The sequence below is a fragment of the Colletotrichum acutatum genome (genome assembly GCF_030867785.1).
Source record: "Colletotrichum acutatum strain CBS 112980 chromosome Unknown BDZ83scaffold_26, whole genome shotgun sequence".
In the NCBI taxonomy this organism is placed as follows: domain Eukaryota; kingdom Fungi; phylum Ascomycota; class Sordariomycetes; order Glomerellales; family Glomerellaceae; genus Colletotrichum; species Colletotrichum acutatum.
In genome coordinates, this window is record NW_026849020.1 from 113,612 (window position 1) to 140,529 (window position 26,918).

The 26,918-nt window shown below is 54.1% G+C and overlaps 7 protein-coding genes across 7 annotated transcripts; 4 read left to right on the forward strand and 3 right to left on the reverse strand.

The window, feature by feature from the left end:
* Positions 1-1,187: 1,187 nt before the first annotated feature.
* Positions 1,188-3,566, forward strand: BDZ83DRAFT_613640 (uncharacterized protein). Its single transcript, XM_060507770.1, has 8 exons — positions 1,188-1,549; positions 1,603-1,835; positions 2,012-2,033; positions 2,090-2,142; positions 2,197-2,361; positions 2,409-2,617; positions 2,672-3,263; positions 3,319-3,566. The coding sequence occupies exons 1-8, from the start codon at positions 1,348-1,350 to the stop codon at positions 3,340-3,342; spliced, it is 1,500 nt and encodes a 499-aa protein (XP_060367238.1). The 5' UTR covers positions 1,188-1,347; the 3' UTR covers positions 3,343-3,566.
* Positions 3,567-5,746: 2,180 nt separating this feature from the next.
* Positions 5,747-6,938, forward strand: BDZ83DRAFT_572955 (uncharacterized protein; the record flags this gene model as incomplete). The annotated part of the gene is made up of 2 exons (XM_060504571.1): positions 5,747-5,817; positions 5,936-6,938. 2 exons carry the CDS (start codon positions 5,747-5,749, stop codon positions 6,936-6,938), a joined length of 1,074 nt encoding a protein of 357 aa, XP_060367239.1.
* Positions 6,939-10,845: 3,907 nt separating this feature from the next.
* On the reverse strand, positions 10,846-12,869 carry BDZ83DRAFT_649767 (uncharacterized protein; the record flags this gene model as incomplete). Its single annotated transcript, XM_060510310.1, has 5 exons — positions 10,846-10,921; positions 11,056-11,165; positions 11,280-11,425; positions 11,796-11,943; positions 12,705-12,869. 5 exons carry the CDS (start codon positions 12,867-12,869, stop codon positions 10,846-10,848), a joined length of 645 nt encoding a protein of 214 aa, XP_060367240.1.
* Positions 12,870-14,937: 2,068 nt separating this feature from the next.
* Positions 14,938-18,523, forward strand: BDZ83DRAFT_572993 (DENN domain-containing protein; the record flags this gene model as incomplete). Its single annotated transcript, XM_060504576.1, has 3 exons — positions 14,938-15,643; positions 15,725-18,031; positions 18,087-18,523. The coding sequence occupies 3 exons, from the start codon at positions 14,938-14,940 to the stop codon at positions 18,521-18,523; spliced, it is 3,450 nt and encodes a 1,149-aa protein (XP_060367241.1).
* Positions 18,524-19,008: 485 nt separating this feature from the next.
* Positions 19,009-20,998, reverse strand: BDZ83DRAFT_613655 (alpha-soluble NSF attachment protein). The gene is made up of 4 exons (XM_060507771.1): positions 20,564-20,998; positions 20,279-20,402; positions 19,880-20,186; positions 19,009-19,816 (listed from the first exon to the last, which is right to left on the reverse strand). Exons 1-4 carry the CDS (start codon positions 20,594-20,596, stop codon positions 19,402-19,404), a joined length of 879 nt encoding a protein of 292 aa, XP_060367242.1. The 5' UTR covers positions 20,597-20,998; the 3' UTR covers positions 19,009-19,401.
* Positions 20,999-21,320: 322 nt separating this feature from the next.
* Positions 21,321-21,896, forward strand: BDZ83DRAFT_573083 (uncharacterized protein; the record flags this gene model as incomplete). Its single annotated transcript, XM_060504587.1, has 1 exon — positions 21,321-21,896. The coding sequence occupies one exon, from the start codon at positions 21,321-21,323 to the stop codon at positions 21,894-21,896; it is 576 nt and encodes a 191-aa protein (XP_060367243.1).
* Positions 21,897-22,129: 233 nt separating this feature from the next.
* On the reverse strand, positions 22,130-24,763 carry BDZ83DRAFT_750207 (uncharacterized protein; the record flags this gene model as incomplete). Its single annotated transcript, XM_060513894.1, has 3 exons — positions 22,130-22,845; positions 22,896-23,744; positions 23,800-24,763. 3 exons carry the CDS (start codon positions 24,761-24,763, stop codon positions 22,130-22,132), a joined length of 2,529 nt encoding a protein of 842 aa, XP_060367244.1.
* Between the last annotated feature and the right edge of the window lie 2,155 nt (positions 24,764-26,918).

Genomic DNA, 26,918 nt, shown 5'->3' on the forward strand with positions numbered 1-26,918 from the left:
TTCCGAGGTTCAATGGCTTGGGGGAGATAAGGAAGAAGCACCCTGACTCACCGTCTGTGTCAGTTCCCACTGGGAAAATTTGAGGAGATTGGGGGACGATTTCTTCGGAGGCAAGTCGGAGGCGCGGAGGCAGGGGAGCTGGCCGTTCGCAGGGGTAGAGGGGCACGGATCAGCTACTGACAAGGGGTTTTCACCGAGAGAGTGGACTCCCAACTGACACTGCATCGCGGGGTCGGCTTGGAGGGTGCGGGGTTACATGCGGCACTGTGTCACTTGCTGACCTGTAGCAGCATTTCCAAAGTAATCACCGTGTTTTTGTTATACCTAGTATATAAAGCTAGGATTGAGATGGGAGAAGCACCCATTGTTTGCCATACAGTATTGGACATTATGTGCCTGAGTAAGTAGCCAACTTAGGTTCAAGTGAGGTCATCTGAAGCTCATGGATAACTTGAGAAGGACCAAGGTTTTGAGCGCTCAATTGATTTGTTACTGGGCAACCGTTCAAGTCGCATCTGGCAGTCAACCTGAGTCCAAGACTTCTTGCCCACTCTCGGTATCAAGCAGTAGACATATCCAGGCACTCAGGCACTTTGAGTCATGTTCAGTGACCTGTAACTGAGAGACTTTGCAATAGCAGTCAATCTGCAACCCAACTACATCTAGTGCCGGGAGAGGTCAGATACCTAAGTACTCCGCGTTTGCAACTTTGTTGTCATCTTTCATTTTCGAGTTGATTGCTGTTAGCAAGACGATATTCGAACTGCAGATAGGCACCTGGTTCAGGATATCTTAAACTCCCTTCAAAACACTAAAAGAACCGTAAGCTTTGAGGTTCAAGATTCTCATGCTAAGGTCACTGAGTCAAAGAGTCACTGAGTCAAAGAACATTAGACCAGTAAAAAGAGTCAATTGTGAGCGGTTGCTTAAAGAGGAATAGATAGAGCGTCAAGTGTGAGGATGGTCCCGTTGGCCGCATTCTTCCATTCCTGCCGATAGTCGCTCTGTTGCTACCTTGTGGCTGGTGCAGACTACCTAGGTAAGAAAAGTAGCTACGTCTGATACCTGAGGCGCTAAATCTGTGACAGCCAGGCCCATCGCCGCCCGTGGGAACGACCGTCGACAAAGTCGTCTTGCCGCACGGGCCAAGCCACTTTATTTTAGTCCGTCCGTCTCTCCAAGGCTCCACCTCCAAAGAGCTTCATACCTCGTAAATTTTACTATTCCAATCTTTTACTTCCCACATATCGATCGCCAAGCGCTTGCGCATTACCCAGACGCACGCCGAACGCGATAATCGACAACGAGCGATTATATCTTCAGCATCACTGCATTCCAGACGTCGCAATGGACGACACCGAGCGACGCTCCGCCAAGCGCTCGCGATTCGACCAAACCGAACCCGAGCCTCGCAAGGCTTCGAGATTCGACCGCCGCTCCAGATCGCCACCAGGAAGACGTTCAGAGTCGGCAAGAGAGCGTAGCCCTCTGCCAAATGACCAGGCGACAGAACCGAAGAAATCGCCGGTAGATGCCGCTGCTGCGGCTGGTACGGGTTGCGCCTCGCTTTGGCAGTAGAAAACATGGCTAACAGACTCATAGCTGCTGCGGCCGCGCGAATCAACGCGCAACTCCAAGCGAAGAAGGGCATCCAGCATGTCGACGTTCCCCCGATCAAGACCGCCACTTCTCCTACAGGCGGTGCTCAATCGCCCGACCCGGCCAATACGATCAATGGAGAGATGTACATCGCCGACGGCGACTTCATCAAAGACATTGAAGTCAACGACCTTCGTAACCGATACCTCTTGACCAAGGGGTCGACTCAGAAGATGGTAAATACTCCTGTGCAAAACCACTGATCATACTTCCTTCCCAGGCCTCGTCTCGAGCGCAACCCGCTTTCCTACATATAAACAGATTTGTGTCGAGATCATCCTGCTTACTTGGCACGATAGCTCGCACAGATCACCCCTCTTTGGCACCTGCTGACTCCATTTGCTTGATTTAGATCAAAGAAGAAACTGGTGCTGGTACGATACACCTCCCACTTTTGCGTCTAATTAGGAACAAAGGTTGACTTTGCAAGATGTTACTACCCGAGGAAACTACTATCCCGACAAGAGCATGGCGACTGCGGCGGTATGTCAACTTCGAGAACCATATTATAGTAACACACACTGACTCTCTCCCTAGAATCCGCCTTTGTACTTACATGTCACCAGTACATCCAAGACTGGACTTGAGCAGGCCGTGACAAAGATTGAGGAACTAATGAAACAGGAACTTCCCGCGCTGGTAGATGAGCGTCGTTTCCGTCGACGTGACCAGGAACAGGTTGAGAGAGACGAATATGGCCGAGTATGTATGGAAATTAGTCTCGAAAATCTGTGTCTAACATATTACAGCGCAAATGGCCGGAGGAGAAGATTCCCATTGGTTTGGAGTCCGTCCCCGGATTCAACCTCCGCGCTCAAGTTGTTGGCCATGGCGGTGCCTACGTTAAGCACATCCAGCAGGAGACTCAGTGTCGCGTCCAGATCAAAGGACGTGGCTCCGGGTATCTGGAGGCAGCTACCAATCGCGAGAGTGATGAGGATATGTATCTTCACGTCGCGTAAGTGCATTGTCACCTTACCAACGTTAACGCACATGTACTGACTCTGAATAGTGGACCTGATCCTAAGATGGTTGAGAAGGCCAAGGAGCTTTGCGAGGATCTGATTGCAAATGTCAAAGAGCAGTACGAAGAGTTCAAGAGCAGACCTCCTCGTAGTTATGGTGACCGCGGGGGCTACGGCGACCGCTCGCGGGGGCACGATGGCGGCCATGGCGGATATGGAGGTCACGGTCACGGTGGTGATCGCGGCGACCGCGGCGGCTATAACTCCGGATACGGAGGCCACGGTGGCCATGGTGGTCACGGTGGTCACGGCGGCGGTGGCGGCTATGGCGGTCACAACTCTGGGCAATCAGCAAGCCCTGCTCCCGCCGGTGGTTCTAACAGCCCTGCCGCCGGAGCCGACTATGCCGCTCAGTACGCACAGTACTACGGCAGTCAGGATCCTTACGCTGCCTATGGCGGATATGCCGCCTACGTTCAAATGTACCAGCAGTACTATGCTGCTGCGCAAGCACAGCAGCAAGGCTCGCCCGCGCCCCCGGGTGCAGCGGCATCCCCTCCGCCCCCACCTCCCAGCGAGGCTGCTCCTCCTCCCCCGCCCTCAGGCGCGCCTCCGGGCACCGGAGGAGGTTACGGTGCTGTAAGTGCCATTACTTCAACGTTGACTGAGAGGATGTTGCTAATACAGATGATAGGTACCTCCCCCACCCGGCCTTTAGAAAAGAGACTTCAGAAAAGAGGAACGGGTCTAAGGTCGTAATAATAGTCAAAATTGCAAATCCACGAAGTGACGGGAAGAAGCATCAAAGACGTACTACACTAGTATGTCGCTTTGTACAGCAGATGGTCCCTTGGACGTTGAAGGAGGTACAGATGAAGTTGTATATGACTCAACAGACATAGTAATATTACCACAAAACAACACATGTGACGTATACGCACATTTAATCCTATCAGGGCTTCGTGATATTAGCTCCTTTCCTCGTTAGCGCATTAGCTGATAGTATCAATGACATGCCATGCCACGGCAGAGATACAGATAGAATATTCTGCCTTTAATCTCCCTGCTATGATAAGCTTTGTATCGTTTCTTTTTCCAGTAGCTATGGGGAATTAATCTTGCTTTCGAGACTGAATCTAGCCAAAGTTGATGCGGGCCCCAAGACATAGATAGATAGGGGTGTGGGAAAGCATCACATTCAACTTCCACAAACAACATCTCAAACTGCTTAAAAGAAGAAAAAGAGGAAGAAAATGAAAAAAGGGAAGGGGGGTATACTGACCTTTCACGCCCCTATCTAAAATCGAACAGCGAGCCCCTCCAACCGCGACTGGCTTCATTGGGGTATTTAATTTAATCTCGACTCTGCGTCAGAGTCAAACCCACTCGGCCAATTGACCGGGGGGGGGGGGTGGTGACAAAGACGACGTTGGGATGGAATATATACCCTCAGTCTCCCTTGGGCTGGTAAGATACATAGTTTGAGGAAGGTGGAATGTAGCGGGAAGAAGGAGGGATACAGGCGCACACCACTTTACACATGAACCAAGGTGCGGCACGTAGCGAAAGTGATCCTAAGAACATAGGCTCAAAGACCTTTTGGGTGGTCAGCTTCGCTGACAAGACAATGACCTACTCTGGTTAAAGGGATGGCTGTAACTAGAGCACCCGATGAGGTAATCTCTCTGAGCTGGATAAATCACTCAAGGATTATCTTCAAACCAGAGACTGCCATGCCATTGGAAGATAGAGTCTACGACTGTAGTTGCGGGCATGTATTGGACAACACTTCAAGTCAAATTTGACTCTCCGAAGGGGTCAGGGTGAATAGGAGGTGTTGTCAGGTTTGTTCTCTCCTGGGCACTGCACCAAAAGCCATCCTGCCCATACGTCTCGGTCTGATTTTGACCGCTCTAGGCTGCCTTCTAGCCCAGCCACTTGTGTCCCACTGTGTGGGACGATTCTCTCTCTCGTGCTGTAGTACCTCTCTCCGGTGTTGTTGGAAACAGATGCTATACTCCGTCTCCGAAGGAGCACAGGACATTGCGGAAACATCCGATCATCCGATAGCATATGCTCGGGTTCACTCGGCGTATCCCGCATGCCTCAAGCGTTCTTTGAAGGTGCGGTACCCGCATGCTCGGGATCAAATTGGCAGAGGTCTGGTGACACTGTTTCAATCTGCCATCTTGTTGCTCACAAGGAAATAATGCAGGCGTGGATGTCGGTGGAAGCCGACATAGATCTCAAAGATGGTGGATAGCCTGAACTAACCGCTCAAAACTATCACAACAGTCCTCTGTACGAAGATGGTATACTGATGCTTCCAAATGACTTCTTCCCCCAAGGGCTAATCAATAGGACAAAATATTTCCAAATCTTCCACCTTATCCTCATTGCAGACCATTACACCAATCCTGATACCTATAACATCGATAGGCCAGCATGGCAATTAAATGTTTATATTTACTAAGACAGACAGATACGAGGACGGATGAGTGTAGCGCTGGGTGACGGCATGGTTTCATTTATCTGCGACCAAGAGTTGAATGGTGCTGCCGGTATCCCTTTACAAATCACAGAGGGGAAACCTTCGAAACTGCTTACTTGACCTCCGCAACCAAATTATAAACCCACAGACCGGAATTAGATCATCGTGTCGTTAGCGAAGCTGATCCCCTGAGAGGTCTTTTGGCCCATGATCCAAAAATCACTTTCGCTAGGAGCTGTTCCGTTGCTCCAGACCGGAGCAAAACTTTCAACGATAAATCATCCACAGTGCGCGGGTCCGTCCGCCCTCCGTGGACCTCGAAATCGGAACCCCGGGTGGGGCCATGGCATGCGGGGGAGAGCTCCGCCCGCCGGCCTGGGTCTTTCCACACACCCACTCTCTTATCGATAAAAGACATCTCGGGCCCCACCACAGCTAAGGTAAGGTAAGACCCCCAATCGTCATTTCGTCGCACCAGCCCATCTCTCCAAGATCTCTCACCTCTCCGTATCTCCAATTATCAGATCTCGTCCCGCGGCGCATCCCCCGCTACCCGAGCCCGACGACACATTGAACCCCTCCAAGCATCCACCCTCTCCCCATCGACCAGCGAGTCGCGGATACGGCAACAATGAGCCATCAACGATACCCGTCCCACGACCCCCTAAAGGAGCCTCACTCCGTCTCTTTGAAAGTCCTCAGGTACCAGAGATCCCGACTTACACGCGGCGGGGCGCCTTCGTCCTCTTACACATCCCCCCTCACCTACTATACCCAAGCAAAGAGATATAAACATCTGACACGGAAATCAAACCAACAGACTATCCCGCCCATCACTCGTAATTCAACACCCGATCAGGCCCCCGCTGACGCCCTCAAACCTCCCCGCGGACCCGACCCCAGCCTCCCTCGCCTACGACACAACCGCCTCAACGAATCCCTCCCCCTTTCTCCTCTCCCCGATCCTCAACCTCCCGCTGAGCTTCGGCTCCGCCTACGTAGGCGAAACCTTCAGCTGCACCCTCTGTGCAAACCACGATGTCCCCGAGCCCGTAGCAGCAGTCCCAGGGGGAGGAGGACCCCTCGGCGCCACAGGCGGTGCACCAGCAGCGGCAGCATCAGCGGCCCCGGCAAAGCGCAAGAGCATCCGCGACGTCCGCATCGAAGCGGAAATGAAGACCCCCGGCGCGAACTCGATCCAGAAGCTCGAGCTCTCGCCACCAGATTCCACGGATAACGGCGGCGGCGACGACGATGACCTGAAGGGAACGGACCTCGAGGCCGGCGACACCCTCCAGCGCATCGTAAACTTTGATCTCAAAGAGGAAGGCAACCACGTCCTCGCCGTGACGGTGAGCTACTACGAAGCCACCGAGACCTCGGGCAAGACGCGCACCTTTCGGAAGCTGTACCAGTTCATCTGCAAGTCCTCGCTCATCGTCCGCACGAAAATCGGCCCGCTCGCTCCCGCTTCTTCCGGAAAGAAACAGGGCGGCGGTGGGCAGCGGCGGTGGGTCATGGAGGCCCAGCTGGAGAACTGCTCCGAGGACGTGATCCAGCTCGAGAAGGTGGTGCTGGACCTCGCGGACGGGTTGGGCTACACGGACTGCAACTGGGAGACGGGCGGGGGCGCGCGGCCGGTGCTGCACCCGGGCGAGGTCGAGCAGGTTTGCTTCGTGGTGGAGGAGGCCGAGGGGACGAGGGCGCAGCCGGGCGAGGACGGGAGGATCATGTTTGGGGTTCTCGGGATCGGGTGGCGGGGTGAGATGGGAAATAGGGGGTTTCTCTCCACGGGCAAGCTGGGCACGCGACATGTGGCGTGAGCGAGGAGGTCTACCCAAGTCTCACGTAAAAAGAGTCCAGACCAGAAAGAAACGGTTGAGGCGTTCGTTGAGGGGGAAAGCATTGCATTGGTGAGGATAGCCCCGTTGACGGTGACAGCTGAGGAACGCGAGGCAAGAGCGGTCAAGGCGTTCATCCCTCTCCCCCAGATTCAGCCCAGTGTCAGACCACACATCTCTCCACCATCTGAGAATTGGTATACACGTACTACGCCTTGGAAAGAGCCGTGCTGATGGCTGGAGATCCCATCAAAAAAAATCCAAGGGAACTAAATTACGGAAGCTGGATCGGGTCCCCCGCATGGTCGGGGCGTTGAGCCGTGTTTCCGGGGCAAACGCCGCATCACGATGGAGGAGGAGGAGGAGGAGGAGGTCGACCATCCTTCGCTTCTTAGAGGTGCGTGGTGGATGTTGTTGGATCTCTCACGCCTCTCTTCGTTGAAGGAAGGGGGGTCAGGCGTGTCGGTGCTCAGGAGAAGGCATCTTGGCATGCCAACAGCTGAAATGAATCTCGCTGAAGAATACCTACCCTAGAGCGAGAATACCGTAGACCGTGGCGTTCACGACGCTCGGATGCGCCACTAAACCCGCACCAACATGTCCCATTATCTCAAGAAATGTGTAGTTCCTGAAAAGTCTCCTCGAACAGGCAGCGCTTTCCCCTCCATTCCCCACCAGGTGGCTGACCTTTTGACACCTTCAGATCTCAGCGGGTTCAAATCTGAGATCTCGAAACTCTAAAGAACGTCCTGAGACTATTGCACGAACGGTTCTTAGCGCCGCCCTCTCTCCCCCAACATTCGTTTGCTTACCCTCGTACCTTACCCTTCGGTCCTTCTTTTCCTCCAACAGGGCTGGAAATGGCTAAATAAAAGGGGTCACGGAGGCAAACCGTGGTCACAGCGCCCATTCCTTCCTGCTCGTTCTCATTACGACTTACGAGCCTCTCTTTTCCATATTACATATGACCTACTGTTGTGGTACACCGAGTGACATAGCTAGCCAAGGGCCGCAGGAGGACACGAGCAGCAGAAGCATGAGCAGCAGTAAAAGTGCCATGCGGCTTTGGTTGCTCTGCGTATTTCCTGTCGTGTCTCCCGTCCGAAACAGGAACCTGGTTCTGTAGTTCTGCAGTCCTGCAGTCGCATTGCATGGGATCGACAAGTGGCTTCACCACATTTGAGCGGTTCCCCTTGCCACGGCTAGGCCGCTGTTGAGGATTGATTACGGTTGGTATTTGCCGGAATGAGACGACCATCTCGTTTGGGTAGCTTGCAGCGAAAAAAGCGAATTAAAGTAGACACGTTGGGCTGTCAGCTTCTCCAAAAGCTCAACCCAACACTGGGGGGTTCTGCAAGGAGTGCGTCGTCATGTAATAAGCAGCGGCTTCGGGGACGTAATTTGAATCTAGTGTTGTAACTGTGTTGAATCTCTTTATTCTCAGCCTCTCAGGTGTGGATTAGCCACTGGAACTGCACGCCGCAGATTGGAGGATATTTCCGGGTGGCATGGGTGGGTAGATGAAGAAATCCAGAATAGATGTGCCCGCCTTCCGCTGGCTGGCACGAAGAGCAGAATGACTCTACGTCAGCTGGAAGAGTCATGACTTGTGAGTCGTTCAACTTGGCAAGTTGAATTTTGAGTAAAGCCATCTTCTCGTACGTTCGAAAAAAAAACTGTGGACGATCCAAATCCGGCGAGATGATGAGTCGCTATCGCGGGCCAGGGGCCAGGGAAGGCAGACAAGACCGACAGATTTCAGCTAGTAGACTTTTGTACACCGTAATGTGCCTAGCGCGTGGGTTGAGTCGTTGTGTAGGCGAAATCTGAAACAAAGATTTCTTCAGTTCTTTGGCTGGCTGCAGGAATCGGAGTCCGTAGTGGCTGTCCTTCCCGTCGAGCCGTCTACAATCCTAGTACCGGTAGACCGCTGATGTGTCCATACCAGACCGACCAAACAGTCTCCGAAAATGTCACGATGCGGGCGGGTCCCTGGGTCGCAACAATTCGCGGCGAACCTAGGTTCAAGGATTGGGCGTATGGCGACGCAATCGACTCACTCTGAGAGAATATCTCGAAAGATGACATGGGTTTCCTGGGCATGACAAGTGCGTAGTACACCGTAGAGTGCCATGGCGGGCATCTGCCGGCGCTGGTATTTGCTTTTGGCGCCGATGAGAAGTGGTCCGCAAAGGGCTCTCGGGAAGGGGGGTGGTATGGCGGCCAGTGAGCACCGAGCACCGGCACCACCACCCACAGACACTTGAAGCTGTGCGCCGATCCTTGTCCATCATGTTCGACATCTCGGGCCCACGATCGGCCATGGGCCGTGATATCAGGCCTATATGAGAAAGGAATGGTCTTTTTGCTCTGTGCGCGTCAGAATGCGCTGCCCTGGGAGAACTTCCGAGCAGTGTCCTAGTCTGGCACTCTTCCCAAGAAACAGGTATGGTTTACAGGTGTAGCCAAAGACTGCGAGGAATGCCTATCGAAGCTGCTTGGTGCTCGATGAGCATCGCGGAGAGGCGGAAAGAGACCCATCGAGGGTGACAAGTCTCGAGCTGATTGCTGTCGACAGGCTCTTGAAACGTGCGATTGTACACCAAGGTAGACGCTCCATTACAGCATGCAAGACAATTCGGCAAGCTCGACGACAAGCAGGTACGCCCACAGCATGACATTTGATAGATGCCGACTCGAGGCAAAGTGCATGAGACGGGCGAGGAATACTCCGGAGTCTGTAGCGAGCATTGAGATGCAGACCGCCTTGGATGCTTGCCAGTTGCTGCTTCTTTGCTTGCTCACCCTGTCCACGCTGAGCCATTCGTATTCGTCAGAACGCCAGACGTGTGGAAATGCGCTTGTATGCTGCGTCTGCAGTCTGCAGAAGCTCCATGGGCCGTCTTGCGTAGGAGCTGTGAGAGGGCAATTGGAGTTTACCCACATCCCAAGAGGGTGTGATGCAGGAGCCTGATAACCCCTGGACCCTGGGCGGCGTGCATGGTTGGCTGGTTGACCTGGGGTTGAGTTTACCGGGTTGGCAAAGACTTTGTACTCGCCTTCGCCGTGATGCCGGATGAACAGGTCATGATCAAGTGTTTGCGTGGTCGGTTTCGTTTGACCGCCATGATAGAGAGACTCGTGCGAATAAGGAGTTGAATCGTGACAAGGTAGGGCAGACGATAGGCCCTGATGACAGGGAAGTCGGATGATGAGTAGAGTCAAGTGTTAGGCAGGCGGCCAAGAAAAGACAATGACGAGGGTGTCGATACTGTCAACATCCATGAGGATGGGATACGATGGGTTGGTGGAGAGGATCCACAGGCGAGAGAATAAGCCAAGGGTTATATCCGTACTCATGGTGGTTTTGTTCCGAGAGAATTTTGGATCTGGTAGATTCTTTCATGTCGGGCGATACGTGGATGGAGATGCGGACGGGGTTGGACAGGAGCCAAGCGCCGGTTCGCGGCATCTCGGGACAGGAGTTTGGAGGGTTTGGCCGCGAGCTAACGAATGGCCGGACGTCATCTCCATCGTACCAATGGAGAAGAGACTTGTGAGTTGACCTCAGCTTGGGATTGCGCATTTTGCGAATTCGGGACCTAGTGTATTTCGTCTTCTGTTCGATATTGTGTGCTGTTGGTGCGTGTACGGAGACTCGCAGTGTGTCCTGTGTCCCGAAAGACTGCGAGAAGAGGAGTATCATGCCAAGCTGCCTACGCATGGCTGCTGGCGCAAGGTAGGTAAGCAGTGGTCGACGCATTCAGCGAAAGGCGCAGGCCAGGGTGGGTTGGTCCTCGTGGGTGAGATGCTTCTTACACGTGCGTCTTGAAGAAAACAGGCGTGAGATACCGTTGTACCTATCTGCACTCTGCGAGACGGGCGCTTTCTAGTTGGGCAGCCCCCGAGGTTGCTTTGCAGGTGCTTGGTGCTTGGTGCATTGAACAGGACCTCCATCCTCCATCCTGGGAAGCGTCGTGGGCTAGCGCTAGGCCGCTCACATTTCAGATTTCTCCCCTCATTGGAGCAGGTCCCAAGACTTTCTGGAGACAATGGATATCATGGGGGGCTCTCGGGTTGCTGACTGGCCGGAACCTACCTACCAGAAGTCCCGGGAGAAAGAGAAGAAAGGACTGTTGTGGGAGGGATAGTTAGTGGACAAGTAAGGTAGAGCTGAGGGCCGGCAGAGGAGGCAGAGCTGAGAAAGATCTGCCAAGGTACCAAGTGCGTGAGTACTTCACGAGAGGTACTCGTCCAGAGGTACACGATGCTGGGCCTCTGGCGGCAGCAGCGAAAAAGCAAGTGAGGGGAAGAGCGATTTACCTTGGAATATTCCGTGATGGCACTGGAGCTGAAGAGGAGATCGCCGAGTAAAGAGGAGCTTGGAGTGGATGCTGGCGGAGGAGGAGCAAGTTGCGGAGCCTGCAGTGCAGCTCCAGTACGGAGTGTTCGTACGGATACTGAGAGTGCTAAGTACGGACATGTGTTGAATAGCAAAAGGTGGATTGCGGATTTTCATGATGGTGGAGCTGAATTCACCAAAAGGAATGGAAGTTCAAGGAAGTACATGGGAGGGCATGAAAAAGGGTCAAAAAAGGGTCTGATGGGCAGAATCAGAGTGGCAGCAAGTGTGGACGACGGTGGGTGAATGTGGGCTCTGGCATGGAATGGATTACGGGACATCATACGCAGTGCCTACTCCGTACGAATACATGGGATTTTCATCCACAATTCGCAAAAGGAAGTCGTCTGTCTCCCTCGTCTCCCCAGCGCTTGCTCCGATGGTAACCTCCAGGTTCGGTACGGACACTGTTGGACGGATACCTTCCTCTACCTTACCTGCCCCGTGATGACTGGTGAGAACAGTTGATCGGCAAGCAGATGGCCGCGAGGGTATTAGTGATCCAGGGGAGAGAAGCCCGGGGCCCTGACTGTCATTGCCTGTTCCGAGGGTTAGCGGGTACAGGCTTAGGTAGCGAATGGAGGCCTACGTTGCTAGGCTCATGCCTGGAACGCTAGTTCAGGGACCACAAGGGTGGCTTCGCACACTCTTTCCACGCTTCACCATCTCTGGTCTACCTTATCTCGCAAGTCTATCTTCTGTAGCCACCGTTGAGAGTGTACTAGGTGATGGCGTAGAGTATACTGCCGACTATGCAAGGGGCAAACACGAGGTGATATTCTTCAAGAGCTTGGCCTCATTAGACCGAAAATGAGAAGAAAGGCGGTTGAAGGAGAGGATGGGGGCCAAGAACGTCGCATTGGAGGCTAAGGCCAGAGACAGCACCACTAGATGGCTCTATCACCGAGTCCAGACCAAGCGAGACTTTGGACAACGGGGGCAACATTTAATACCTTTTTACGTACCTTGGACAGACTCACACGAGCAGCTGAAAGCATGAATGGACAACCGGCGTGCGCGCGCTGCGCGAGACACGGCAGCGGCAATCGAGAGACATTCCTCGATGGGGACTTGAGGGTCTTAGTGCATATGTCATTGCTTCTTCCCGCCCTCTGAGATCTCGGTTCCACGAAAAAGAAAGCGAGACAAAAAGTCGGTATGAGACACGTCAGTTATCCGTCAGCCCGGTTCAACAGCTTTTGAGGAATGGAGGGGAATGGACACACCAGTCTCGCCAGGTTCGCTTCTTGAAAGTTGCCCAGAGACAATTTCAACGTGAAATCCAGCCCATAGCAGTGTCACGGTACGGATATGTTTGATAGGATCGTTGGCGTCAGGTACCTTACCTTACCATAGCTGATTGTGGACGGGCGATGGCAGGCAGTGTAGATTGGATATCCCACATCCCAACCACCAGCCTTACGGGAATACTTGGTACCGTACGCTGGGTAACCACGTAACGTAAACAAAGGCAGGGTACTAAGGTATGGTAATATGTTTTCAATATCCATCATATAGTAAGGTAGGTAAGGTAAGGTAGTGGCATAGCAAGATACCTGGTACAGTCACAGCTGGAGTTCTAAAAGCGTCGTGCTCCGGTTCACAGCAGAACAGGCGTGCCGCCTCCCAATCCCGACCGAATTAGATGCAAATGAGCACAGCGTCCCATTGGGCCCAGTGTTTGTTGTGGTCTTGCGGCTTGCACTTCCCTGTACACAGCTGCATTGCGACCTTTCAGTGTCCCAGGAGTGCCAGACTTGTCAGGGCCCTCCCACGCTTGTACGCCTCCTCCAGTGACCATCCCGCAGAAGCATGCTAAGGTATCTCCCCCTCCCCCTGTCTTTCGTGTCTTCTCAGGTTTGGCTGCCCTTTTCTGCCACCCCGGGCCCGCTGTTTCCCCCGTGTGCACTTGCACCCGCCCGCAACTGGCGTACTGCGGTAAGGTAGGTGCCCCCGTACCTCAGAGTGTTCCTTCCCAATTGACTGTCCGCCCGTCTACCGCCTCCCCCTTGTCGGTCCCCACTCCTTCCTTTTCCCACACCACACCACTTGGCACCTTCACACCACAGGCAGTGGCCACACACCACCTCCTTCCTCCTTGAACGGGTAGCGCCAACACACTGCAGCAGCGAATGAAGGCGCCCAAAGGTTGGTGCTTGCCCTTTTTCTCTCTCGCGTCGAGCCCGATCACCACATTAGCTTCCCATTCTGTCCCAAACCGTGCCGTGGCTGTTGTTGTTCGTTGTCCCGTTGCGCTCACTTTCACTTGACTTTTTGCCTGAGCCCACACTGCCTTTCACTCTTCACACACACACACACTCACAAAAGTACGGACCAAGGTACCTGCCATATCTTTGCATTTAGAAATACACACCTCCGTAAAATCGGGAAACCGAACGACGCGGCCAGAAGAGGAATAGAAAATCCCTTCCACGCGTGGCTTCTTGGTACCTGACCAAACCAGACCTGACCTGACTTATCCTGCTGCACCTGATTATTTGTTTCCATCTTCTTTGCCTTTATTCTCCTCCATCTCTTCATCCAACGACTCGACTCTTGTTTGGTCGTTTGTTGCCTGTTGCCGGGAAAATCTCCTTTTTTGTTTTCCTTTTCCTTTCTTTTTCTTGGAGGCTCTGCGTCTGTTCTTCTGTCACCACCGAAAAAACGAAGAGGGGGAAAAGGTTTATGCCGAGCGAGCAGACAAGAGGAGAAGAAAAAAAAAATACACCGTCGCCCTCTCTCGTTCGTTGTTGTTATCTTTGCCCGACACGACCAATCTACTACCTAAACCTAGGCGACAGTCTGATGCGAGCCTGCTTCTGGCACCAATCTTGACCTGGCTGACGCCTCTCCTCACTCGTCAACTCTCACTTCCGCCTCTCGACACCCAAAGCCAAACCCTCCCAAGATCCACTCCTTTGGCGGCTTCCTCTTGTTGTTGATTCACCCATCGACTCTTGGTTCGCTTGTCTGCCCTACCTTAACCTCACGTAACGGCTCCTGTTCTCGACATCCCATCATAACTAGGCCTACCTACCGCCATCAACATCACCTTGGCCACGCGCTACGCGACGCTTTCACCCCTCTCCGATCCGGGTTCGATCTTTTACCTCCGGCTTCCCTGCCTGGCCTGCTCCCTTTTGCTCCGCTGCTTAGGCGCTTTAGCTGTCGCTGGTCGAGAAGCAGTCGCATTTTTCCCTGGTTCGTGCGTTCACCGCCTTCTGTTCCCCCTCCTCTTCTCCAGTCTTGGATGGAGACCTCGACAGGATCCCATAGCTAAACGAGCCCGATTCCCTCCAGGTCGTCGCCTGAGACTTTTCCATCAGAACCTCCCGGATCCTGGCACCCCTGCCTTGTCCACCCACCGCACTGCACCGAAGTTCAACTTGTACCACAAAGTACCCCCCCCAGTCCTGACCGACCACTCAACGACCCAAAGGACCCCGAGACCCTCTCGCGATTAAAAAGCCCGGGCCAGCCCCCCGTGCGAGAGCAACGAGACGTTGGGAAAAAATATCCTCGCCGGCCAGACATATCGCCAAATCGCCAATCCGGCTGGTCACCAGCAAGTGACATGTCATGGACAGCTCCTCGACGCCGCTCGCCGACTACTTTTGGATCGCCGGCGTAGAGTCCGTCTCCTATCAGGACTCTACCCCGCAGCCCCCCTCCAACAACGTCGAGTCCACCATCGCCGAGGACAGCGAGTATGAGGAAAGCGACAACGAGTTCAACGCCACCCCGAGCAAGCGCGTTGCTCGTCATTCCAGCGTCGGTCGCCATTCCAGGCAGAACTCGGGTGGTGGTGGTGGCCGCGCCCCCAGTCGCTTTTCCATTCAGACTGTCGAAGAAGTAGACGGGAACACGCGAAGCAACCGGAGTAGCGCTACCATTCGACCCTCCCAGGCGAGCCAGATCAATGGCTCCGGCAGCGGTGCCGGCCTCAATGTCTTCAATGGCCTCCCCCCTGGCCTCAATGGCGAAGGGCCTTTCATCGAAGGCTTCGACTTTGACAAGGCCTTGCTCAAGTTCGCTTCCGAACGAGAGAACTTCTTGGAAGACTTGTCCTTCAGTGCCGGTGCCAAAACACAAGCCCGCCCCCCCATGGTCAACCCCAGAGCTGAGCGCATCAAGGCTGACAAGGGCGACGCGAGCGGCCGGAGAAGTCCTCTACGCAGTATCGAGCGGAGCATCAAGGGCAGCATCCGCCGCAAGATGAGTTTCAGGGACATGAACAGCATGCGCAAGCAACCCACCACTCCTCGAGCGAGCACGCCAGGAGCCGGTACGATACCCCGCCAAGGTCCACCCTCCTCTGTAGCGCAATCCTCAAGTCCTTTCCGGTCAACTAACACGCTGGCTCCAGCTTCAATTAGGACTGCCAAGCGACTCAGCAACTACAACTCGGTCATTCCTCCTCCGGAGCCCCTGAACACGGATCCAGACATGCATCCCCTCAAGAGACGATTCGAGCCTGTCTTGTTGGACAGGTACCCGGCCAAAGACGCGACAGACGAGATCGCCCGTCGTGGGAGGTTCCCAGACTACGTTCCCATGTTTGCCTTCCCGAACGATATCCAGATCGTGTCTTCCGATGACAGGCCACGTTCCACCTGGCATGGTTTCACAATGACTTCGGACGATAACTCCAAGATATATGGTATTACCATCATTATCTGGACTGCCCTGACATCCGAGGTTGCAGACGAAGTGGAGAAAAGATGTGAGCAGTGGCGGCAGAGCCATATGTCCAACGAGGAGCGGGAACTGGCGGCCAGTCTGGGAGTGCGACTTGCGGCTGAGCGTGCGCATCTCTCCCAGTTGCTTGCGAAGCTCCCTACAATTCCCTCGGGGTCTTCCGCTCGTGACACTCTGGATGACCAGATTAGCGCTGTTGAGGAGAAGATTAGTCTCATGACAGAAATGCTGAGACCACTTCGGCACGGTGCCGCGTCCAAGATCGACGGCTTGACGGCTGGCGAGAGCGGACTGTGGGCCCCCAGAGCTTACGGTATTTTGGGAAGAGACGCCACGAGAATGTCGTTCTGGAAGGAATGGCTGCGAGCCATCGTTGTGCCTATGACCGACAGTGCAGTTCTCCGAGTGCCACCCAGCTCCCCCAAGGTTGGTCGTTGGCAGCCTCTTGAGCGTTACGTCGTCAATCTGTGCACCGAGGCATTTAGTCCGCTGGCTTCCAAGACCCAGGTCGAGCTAGGCGTGCGAGAGCTGCGGCTATATTGTCGAAAGGAAGCCATCAACGAAATTCCAGGGGCCCGGACCATTGACATCTACGCCCTATTCAGATGTTTGTCCATGGAGAACATTGTTGCTTTGTTCGAGTACGCAATGTCGGAGTCTCGCATTATCTTCCTCTCCTCCCACACTGGTATGCTTCATCTGGCATGCCACGCACTGGCCAATTTGTTGTATCCCCTTAAGTGGGCGAGCATCTTTATTCCTGTGCTCCCTGCGCGTCTGATTTCGGCACTGGAGGCACCTTGCCCCTACATCGTAGGCATCGAGCGGCGATATGAGAAGATTGAGCTTCCTGAGGATGACTACGTGCTGGTTGATTTGGACCTTGATACGATCGACGCCACTAACCAGCCCGTTCGACTTCCGCGACAGCATCGTCGCAAGCTCATTTCTTTACTTCATGTGGCCGCGCCGCATCACATTCGGTATGGAGTGACTACTGGACCCCCGCCATACGCAATGGAGTCGTACCCGTATGATGCCTTCTCAGTCGAGAACGATACTCTGTACAACGCCAGTGTCGCCTCGAGCTCCTTGGGCAAGTGGGTTACACAGAACTCTTCATCTTTCGGAGAGCCGGCTCCTCCGAACTCGGTGCGACCACCAATTTTCAATGCTTTCTTGCATTCGAAGGCTGGCGATCACAGCAAGGACCGGCCTACTACCAGCAAGTCCGGTAAAACCAGCCCACAATCTTCCATCTCACCAGTCTCGATGAACTTCCCCCCGATGCCCACCACACCTGTGTCACGCAGCGATTCCGGCTTTGCACAGACTTTGAGAGAAAAGAAATCGGGCCACTTTGATGAGAAGTCCCGCCGCAGCTCGTCCTTTGGCATGGACAAGCACCCTCCTCTCCACCGACCAAGCTTGCCCTTCCTCAACGGACACAATCCAAGCATGTCGGTATCCGCCATCTCGGTCGATTCGCAGTCTTCGTATAATGGGTACACGCCCGGATATGCACCTTCCACGTATGCCCAGTCTACCCTGGCGGCATCAACCATCATGCCCAACATGCTGATTCAGCCCGTACGGAATACCGACACAATGGTGTGGGTTGAGGGCCATTGCTTCAACTGGATGGCCCATGACTTGTCCTCGACATGTTCTGTCTGCGACGACAAGTCAGAAGGAGACGGCATCTACGAGTGTTCTCACTGCAATGCCCGTTCTCACAACCGCTGCCTGGGACAGGTCTCCGTGGTGTGCAGCGAAGCATTCCACCCTGACCGAGTTCGGGCTGCTTTCGTTCGATGCCTCGCTAGTCTCTTGTACACGTACAGAAAGCATCTAGGCCGTCCTACCCGTGAGCAAAAGAACAATGGCCAACTCTACAATTTCGACATGAACAGCTTCATTAAGAGTCTTCCGTACGATCAACAAGAGTACGCCACAATGTTGAGAGAAACTCAAGGTAAGATAATGGCTCCTCGGAATGACGTTCCTTGGCAATGCTAACGAATCACCAGCTTTCAACGAGTTCATTCACGAGCGGGAGACACACTCGGCGACGCACGCGTCGATCCGTCTCTTTGATGAGATCATCATGGCCAAGAAGGCTCGCGGCCGGAGGGGACTCTCCACGGGATTTTCTCGTCTGTCAACTATCCGTATGTCGCACGGCGCGTCAAGCAACGCATCAGGGTTCGCTGCGCCATCAAAGCTCAAGATTCCGACGTATCTGGGCGATACTTCGGACCACATGTGGCGGACGGCTTCGGTGCCTGCTCCCAGTGCCAAGTTCCCGGGCGAGTACCGAACCGTCGTCACCCGGATTCCTACCAAGCTGGACCCCAGTCTGATGAGAGAGCCACGAGCGATCCAGGGTGTCCCTCGGGCCGAGCAACGGGCACACGGGTTCATCAGGAAGCAAGTACCCAGCATGGTTGGTAGTCCACCAAACTGAATGGATGTCGACGATGACGTTTGCCGGCGATTTGCTGGTCATGATTCGACGACCATTCCGACTTTCTGCCTCTCTGCGTTGTACGATAGGGAGAATGTATGTTTAATAAACGGCAGGGGGCAGAATTGTATAAAATCATTTCGAGCATAAGGGGGGAGTCTGGGGTTAAAAGAGGGCTAGGGGGTTCCTCATCAAGAAGTCGTTCTTCATTTTTTTGCGAGTCTTTCAATTTCCAGCTGCGAGCCAGAACTTGGATTCTATTGCCATTTTCGGATAACTGCATTGCTGTCGAGCAGAAAATGCAAACTAGCAAGCAAAAGAAAGCAGGTAGAGAGGGGGGACACACAGAGGGAGAGACCATTGGTGATTGGCATGGGGCTGTTCGCAGTCGCGACGCAACTGTCGAGGCCTCTTTGGTCGTTTTTTACTGCGCAAATACTAGATTAAGAAGACAAGGAGGGAACGATGAATATACTAGGCCCCAAGGTCTTGATGATTCTTCAACTTCATCTGTATCGTGACCCTGACTCGAAGTGGATGAAGGTCTACGTTGTAGGCGCGGCTACTTGATTGATGGGAACATGGAACTTCTTGTCACAAGAGTCTTGTCACCAGTCTTCTTTACGCCATGATTCATTTGATGTAATGTGTTGGATATGGATTTCTATTCAAACGGAAAAAAAAAACCGACCATGCCGGTTCTTGTGGTGTAGTAAGTCCTCTCTGTTACAACCATGATTTCGGCAACTTTCCTTCCAGGGGAATTCTCATCCAGACTAGCCACGTCCGATTGTCCGCAGTGCTGCATCCCAACGATGCTGAGTAACTAACTCCCTTCCCCCCGACCTCGCCTCCACCATTAAAAACAAAGAAAAAACTTAGGCAAACTCATCCTCGGGCTCCTCAATCGCATTCTTCACCCGCACAAGCATCGTCGTCTTCCACTTGTCGAGCTTGCTAACCTGATCATACTGGAACAGCTTATCCGTAAACTCCTCCTGGTTGCCGCCCTCGACGGCGGCGAGCAGGTCGTTGAGCAGCATGGACTCGCGCTGGTTGGCGAACCCGGGGTCCATGTCGGCGTACTTTTCGACGGCGCGGCGGGCGGCCACCATGTCGCCCGTCGCGAGGTGGCAGATACCGGCGCGGAGGAAGTAGTCCTTGACGCTGTACTTCATCAGGTTGTTATTGATAGAGACGGCGGCCACCTTTTCGTAGTTTTCAATGGCCTTGTAGTAGTCGCCCTCGAGGGAGGCCACGTCTGCTACCTTGAGCCAGAGCTTGTTGGCGAGGCTGGTTTTTACAGTAATGTTAGCAAAGTCGTTTTCTCTCCAGAACTGACACGGATCCACCTACGCAGCAGCGTTGTCGCCCTCGTACCACCCCGCCGCAGCCTCGTAGCTCTCGAGAGCGCGTTTCGAGTCGCCGAGTTCCGTCTCAAATAGCTCGCCGAGCGCCTCCTTGTGGCCCGCCGCGCGGCGGAAGTTGCCCTTGGAGCAGTACTGCGTGACGGCAACCTCGAGACAGCGGACGGCGGCCTCAGGGTCGTCCTTGCGGTAGGCCTTGAAGGCGTCGACGAGGGTGTTTGCGGCGTCGTCGGGCTCCTTGAGGTTGGAGGTCTGTACTTGGGCCGCTTTTTCAAAGGCCTGGCCTGCTTCACGGTCTGTAGGGATGGGCAAGATGTTAGTTTTGCTTGTTTCATGGGAAAAGGCATAGGAAGATGGTACTCGTAGAAGGGGATGGGAAATGACTGACTGAGCTTCTGCATCTTAAAGGCGTTGGCTGCCTGCATGTACAAGTCCGCGGCATTCTGGTACTTTTCCTCCCGGCCGCCGAAGAAGCTGAAGCCGCCGCCGGCGCTTGAGAGCGTCTTGTCTGCCTGCGCGGTCACGAAACGTCAGCGATCATGTGTCACCATACCGATAACAGCCAGTATGAATATGCATCGCGGGGTCACTTCGGCGGTGTCTCTCTCCCCCGCCATCTACACCGTGAACAGTGCACCACCGCGGTTGGAAGAAAAGTCCACTATCAACACACCTTTTGCAGCAGAGCGCGAGGGTCCTGAGCCATGGTTTCGGAATTAAGCAAGCACTAGGCTACGATTATGTGGTGTGTTGTATATGTGTCTCTCGATCGATAAGTGTCGGGTCTCGATGGCCTGCAGTGCCGTCGTGTACGTGCGTTCGTCAGGTGGGTTATCGTGAACCTCTCTTTATACTAGGTGTCTCGAGAGGACAGGTCGCGGGTTGTAGGAAGAAAGGAAGGGTGTGCGTCGCTTGGTTCGTTGTTCAGGATGTGAGAGGTGGCAGTGGTGGTGGTTGCTGGCTGGCATCAGCGCTTCGAAACTGTAGCAGCGCGACACACCCCCAACCCGCCCACTTCGGCTGGCCCTGCGTTTTGGGCTGGCTTCTTCGGGGGGGTTCGGTGGCACCAGTAGCCAGCCCAGCCAGCGATGACGCGCGGGGTGAGTCGCTGTGGCTTAGCGGAAACCAAGGTGAGGGTGGCTTACGTTTGCTTGCGAATCCCCATGTCAGTGTTGCTGTTGCAGGCTCCTGTGGTGGGGTTCTGTTGGAGTCGTGTCCAGACACTCTCATTCGTCGAGACTTTGAGTTGCCTTTCCCCTGGTCCCTTGGCTGCTGGAGAAGAAACACCAGGGTTCAAGCTCTAGGTTCCAGAGTAATCGTTTTCTAAGTCAACCGAATTTGACAACACCAAGCCTACAATCACGACTTCCAAACACTCTCAACAAATCACATCCACAGCCCTAGGCCATTGAATAACGGCCATGGCCACGATGCGTCCACTCTGCAGGCGCTGCAGCGCGCTCCTCCCCCAAACCCGCACATTCACATCCTCCTCCGTCCGCCTCTCAACTCCAAGATCAGCATCGACAATCCTCTCGAAACCCACATGGTCTGTCGCCTCTCTCCTCCCGTCCTCCTCAAAGAGCGGCGCCGCGCAGCAATCAACAGAGGAGCCAATTTCTCGCGCAAAGCTCCATCACCTCCTTCGCCTGTCCGCCCTTCCGCTCCCCGAATCCGAGGCGGAGGAGACCGCGATGCTGCGCACACTGCACTCTCAACTACATTTTGTGCGCGATGTTCAAAGCGTGGATACCACTGGCGTTGAACCACTTCGTTCATTACGCGACGAAACAACAGAGGGCGTGGCAGAAGCAACGATCGGCTTGCAAAAGCTACAGAATGCGCTGGGCAAGGAACTCCGCTTCGGTCACAAGAAACGACCAAAGAGATTGCGCGGGGAAAAGATTGATACCAAAGGAGTTGAGGACTGGAATCCTCTAGAGACCGCGTCGAGGACAGCTGGAAAATATTTTGTCGTTCAGAGCAGCAAAAAAGAGGAAGCATGATACCCACAGAGCAGGATACCCGGTGAGACATTCCATTAATCAACATGTTCGTTTTCCCATTGATCGTGTCTCGTCGTGTTACATATGTGTGTGCCCGTCTTCCCGGTGTCATAGCTAATAATGTTGCAATGGTTCATCCATCCATAATCCACGCCGTTTACCACGTCTAATAACAATGGCTCATGTCTAACCATATCTCTGCCGATCACCGCAGCTAAGATGCTCTCCGTAGCCTAATCCTGGATCTTCATCTTGCTCATTTTGGAATCGAGCTTGGTGTCGTTCTTGTGCTGCACCTCCTCCTGAATGTGCTCAGCTTCCTTGTCCATGTCGACGTAGGTCGGCTTCTGGCTCTTGTCACGGCCGTATTTCTCATCCATGAGGCTGAGGACTTGCTCGTCCTTTTCGATCTGCGCGTAGTCGAGATCCTCCCAGCCGATGTTCTTGAGGATGGTACCAATCATGTATTGGTATCTCAGGTGGCCGCTAACCATACTGCTCACGTCGTAGTTCTCTACGCCTTCGGCGCCCTGGATTGGCTGCAAGCCTGCAACGCCGAACTGGAGGTTGGATGTACGGTACAGGAAGCCTAGAATATAATCGTTCTCCGAGTAGACGTTGACAAGTCTGCCCGCAACGACGCTCTTCAAAGCAAGCCAAACCCGGCTTTCGGATGGCGCCGGGGTGCCAATCATGACCACGGACTCAATGAGGCCGAATTGGCGGCGTTCGGCAAGAACCATCAAACAGGTGTAGATGGCTCGGGCAGCCAAGCTGTAGCCAATCAAACTGACAGGCCGATCGCCTTGCACTTTGCGGCTGATGGCCTCCGCTAGGATCATGCCAACTTTCTCGGCTCGAACCATTCCGACACTCCAGGGATTGTCAATGACCTTGCTGACCTTGAGAAGGCCGATGGGCCACATGGCCGACATGAGACTGGCAAAGACTTACAAATGATTAGCAAGGGGGTTTTGCGTTGCATGGCGCGAGACTTACTGGTCCGCGTGATGATCTCCTTCTTGGCAACACTCCAAGCGGTACTCTTGATGACAGTCTCGAGCGAGTTACCCATATTCATCAGGTTGGCAACTTCCCATCGCACAGCGTACACCTCACCTTGGTGGCCGATGCAACGCCAGGGGTTGACCACATCTTCCTTCTGAGTAAGCCAACCACTGAGGGCAAGGACAACTCGAAGGCGACGGTCCTTGGACGGGATCTCCTTGGCATCGCGATACTCATCTCGCATCTCGCCATGTAGAGGTAGAAACGCAAAGTCGGCAACATCTCTGGCGTACTGGTCCATCATCTTGGATGTCTGGCGAGCACCGTAAATACCGAACAAGCTTCCAACGACAACGCCACTCTGGGCTAGAGTGCCGAGCAATCCAGCTGCCGCCGTGGAACCAAGTCCAACACCGCCCATAACGGTGCCAATGCCAGCAGCGACTAGGGGAGCCGCAAGACCTCCAGTGACACCAATGATGGCAGCACCGGCAGCGCCAGCAAGTCCAACCTTCCAGCGTCTGGTCGACTTGTTCTCTGCAGACTTGTCCTCCACCACCTCATCGGCGTTGACCTCCTGCACAGTCTTGCCGAGACCTCTGGCAACCCGAACCTCATCCTCTTGAAAGAAGCGGAGAGTTAGGTGAAGCGATGATGCCAACTTGAGCATGAAGACGCGAGAGAAGGCCGTGTACTGTTCCAATGACAGGAGAAGCAGGAGAATTGTGTGAAGCAACAACTTCCGGCGCTCGATGGGTAGGGCGGTCAGTGGTGTGGCATTCGGAGGGAATCGTCTGATGAGCCAGAGGTCGGTCTCGGGTTGACGTGTAGCCGGCGGGCCTGTTCAGGTCAGCATAAAAGCTAGGGATTACGGGGCCAGCAGCTTCCAACGTACCTCCTGTCTTGACGCTGAGGGCGCTGCCTCTACTACCACGGCCGCGCGGGGCAGTGCCTCGACCTCCCTGAGGTGCACCACGATCACCGCGACTGCCGCGGGCTCCACGAACAGCACCACGACCTCCACGACTGGCTGGGGCGGCTGAAGCCTCGGGATCCTTGACCGAAATGTCCTTGGCGCGCGTCAGGACATTGCCCTGCCACTTTCTGAAGACGACAAGACACTCCTTCTTGAGCTCCTGGAGCTGAGGCGTCATGGCCTCTTTCTCTTCCTTCTCGACTATCTCATGGGCTTTGTTGTACGTTAACCCACCCTTCTGCTGGTTCGAAGTCGAAGCAGGGCCGGCATTCTCTTTGTTGGCGCCGCCCTCAGATTGAGATTGGGGGGCGGCAGGTGTGCCGCTCACTTTGTTCTTCAGCAGCGAGAGGGATAGCCACGAGTGCTGGGGGTCCTCGGTCGTAGCGGGAGTGATGGGAGGAGAGTGAAAGATGTTGCTGATCTGGTCCTGCATACTGTCCAAGATGTTGCTGACCAGGTTGATGAGCTCGTTCTTCTCCTCGAGAGTGAGGACGCCAGTAAGATCGGTCTGGGTACGACGGCGCTGGCCGTGAGGGCGTCTCGAGCCGGCCATGGTATCAGGATCGTCTGGGTCTCGTTCCCAATTACCGTCTTCTTCTTCTTCAAAGGAGCAAATAGAAGATGCGTCCAAATTCTCCTCGTCAGAGTAGGCGTAGTTGTATTGGGCCTCGTCGTGTTCCGAGGGTAAAGTTTTGATGTTGGGATCAGGACTGGAAGTCGAATCAGGTCCTGCAGCAGGGTGAGAGCTGGCAGGAGGGGTTTCTGTGTTTGTACTCCTTGGGTGGTTGTGAGGTGGTACGTCCGTCGCTGCCTCTTGCACGACCGCATCCTGCTCCACGGCAGGTGCTGCCGGGGAGGGCGAAGAGCCAGGAGCGGTTTCCATAATGGGCAAGATTTCGAGGGACCAACTGCCACCCTGGAATCAGGCGAACGCGGGAAAGGGGCACGGTGAATACAAGATGAAAAGCTACAAAGAAATCACGAGCTATGATTAGACACCAAGCAAGCGGACGGTGAATATGTCGATCGGCCTGTCTGTAAGTCTGTCTGTCTGTCTGTCTGCCTGTCTGTATCATGTGTCTATCTCAGACACACATACACAGAACGAGAAGAAGAGAGGACAAAGATGAAACAGTCAGTTGATGAAGCAAACACAAGCAATGGCAGCATCGTGTGAGGGAAACCGGGGAGGTGAGCTCTGTTTGTAGTCGCGCGGGAAGCTGCGTCCATCTCAGACCCCTGACGTCAGCTGTCAGGTCGCACTCAGTGATGCACCACCGCATCACTGGCGCACTGCAGGGGTATGAACCGATCTTATCGATAGAAAACCGCCTGGGGAGGGTCACCGCTCCGGCCGGTCTGATTGGTAGCTGCCGCGGCGCCTGCAACGTCTCCAGCGTCCTTCCCGTGCGGTCGCCCCTCCCAAGCCTCCGTCCCGGACGCTTGCAGTTGCGCTAATGCACGGTTTTTCGGCCCTCTTTCTGGAAGCTGGCAACCTGAGTTTGGAGCTCCGAAGCTCCTACCCTGGCACTTGGCTCCCGATGCCACCAAAAAAAAAAAAAGCCCAGACCGAATCCAGTGGATGGCTGCCGTCCCGTTTGCCTTCGCCCCTAATGGTCCGCTGTCAACTCTATTTCCGTCCCAAGATGCGGACGATATTCTCAGTCTCATTGCCTTTTCAGTCGGTTTGTTCGTGTTGGGATGCAAAACCACATGTCTCTCGCTTGCGGTAGGACGTTTCTCCTGCTACCAAACCTCCGATAGAGCGGCTGTCACATTGCCCATTTCCAAAAACCTAAGCACGCCATGATCATCAGGTTTATTCTCACTTTGAACTATCCGTACCGTTGATATCACAAGCGAATCTGGTAAGAGTGCGTGTGCCTGTTTTACTCTTGCAGCTGTTCGCGTGCCTGAGTCTGAGAACCAACAGCATGACTTCCGATTTTTCTTACCTGCTTCTCAAGACTCTTGGGTTTCCATTGCGATATCGTGGAGGTTGAAGTATAACCAGATCTAGAGACGGTTCTCTCAGTTGTGAAACTTCCCAGAGCCAGTCCGCGAGGGCTAACTGTACCATCTCCCATAAACCTTCCCCCAAGGTCGCAGTTCTCGACTTTTAACTTTTCCCTGTCACTCTACCCTCAAGGTGGTCCACCGCCATTACTGGGTGATGAAGCTTAATATAGTCATCAGGGGACTTACCCAAGGGACCTCATGACCTTAGAGACACGGAGATAGCATAGATTATGGCCTTTCGAGCACCTTGATGTTTTCCAAATACCTATAAGATGCTCACACTTCCCCTTCCAATTTCTCTTCTCTTCTCCCCAGACACAGTCTCACCCCCCTCCATCCCCCCAAGGGCAAAAGGAGTCCTCGATGGATCTCCAGACCCCCAACACCGGTTCAGCTTGAACCCACACCGACAACACAGCATATCAAGCCCTGAACAGGCCGCTGGTATCATATCTGCTCGGTTACACGCATACCTTATGCTCACATAAGACCAGGGCATGTCAGATAGCACAAATGACACCCCCTTGTGTAACCATCACCCCTGTCGCGCCTTGCTCTCCTCTTACAGCTCGAGGATCAACGACTCAAGGATCGCTGGAGTTCTCTCCCCACCGACCGCGGAGGTCTTCAACATATCCACCACCGTCTACGAGATGGCACATCTCTCGGCAACCTTGAGCCATGGGGAAGAGGCCGCGACAGTCCCAAATGCACCCAACACCACCCGCCTCGCATAAGACAGCCTGCAACAAGCAGGAGATTAGGCAGGCCTTTCAGAGGGTCTAGCACTTCAGCCTTCACCTCGTATAAGACAGCCACTGACATACTGGAGATTGTACAGGTTTAGACGGAGATCTAGCCCTCGCCGTTACGACATGCCTCGCATAAGACAGCCAGCATTCAGCTGGAGACTATGCAGGTCTAGAGGATGATCCAACCCTCCCGGGAATATACACGACAAAGTGTAAATAGTGCTGGCACTATTACCCAAAGAGTCGACTCAGCGACAGAGGGAGACG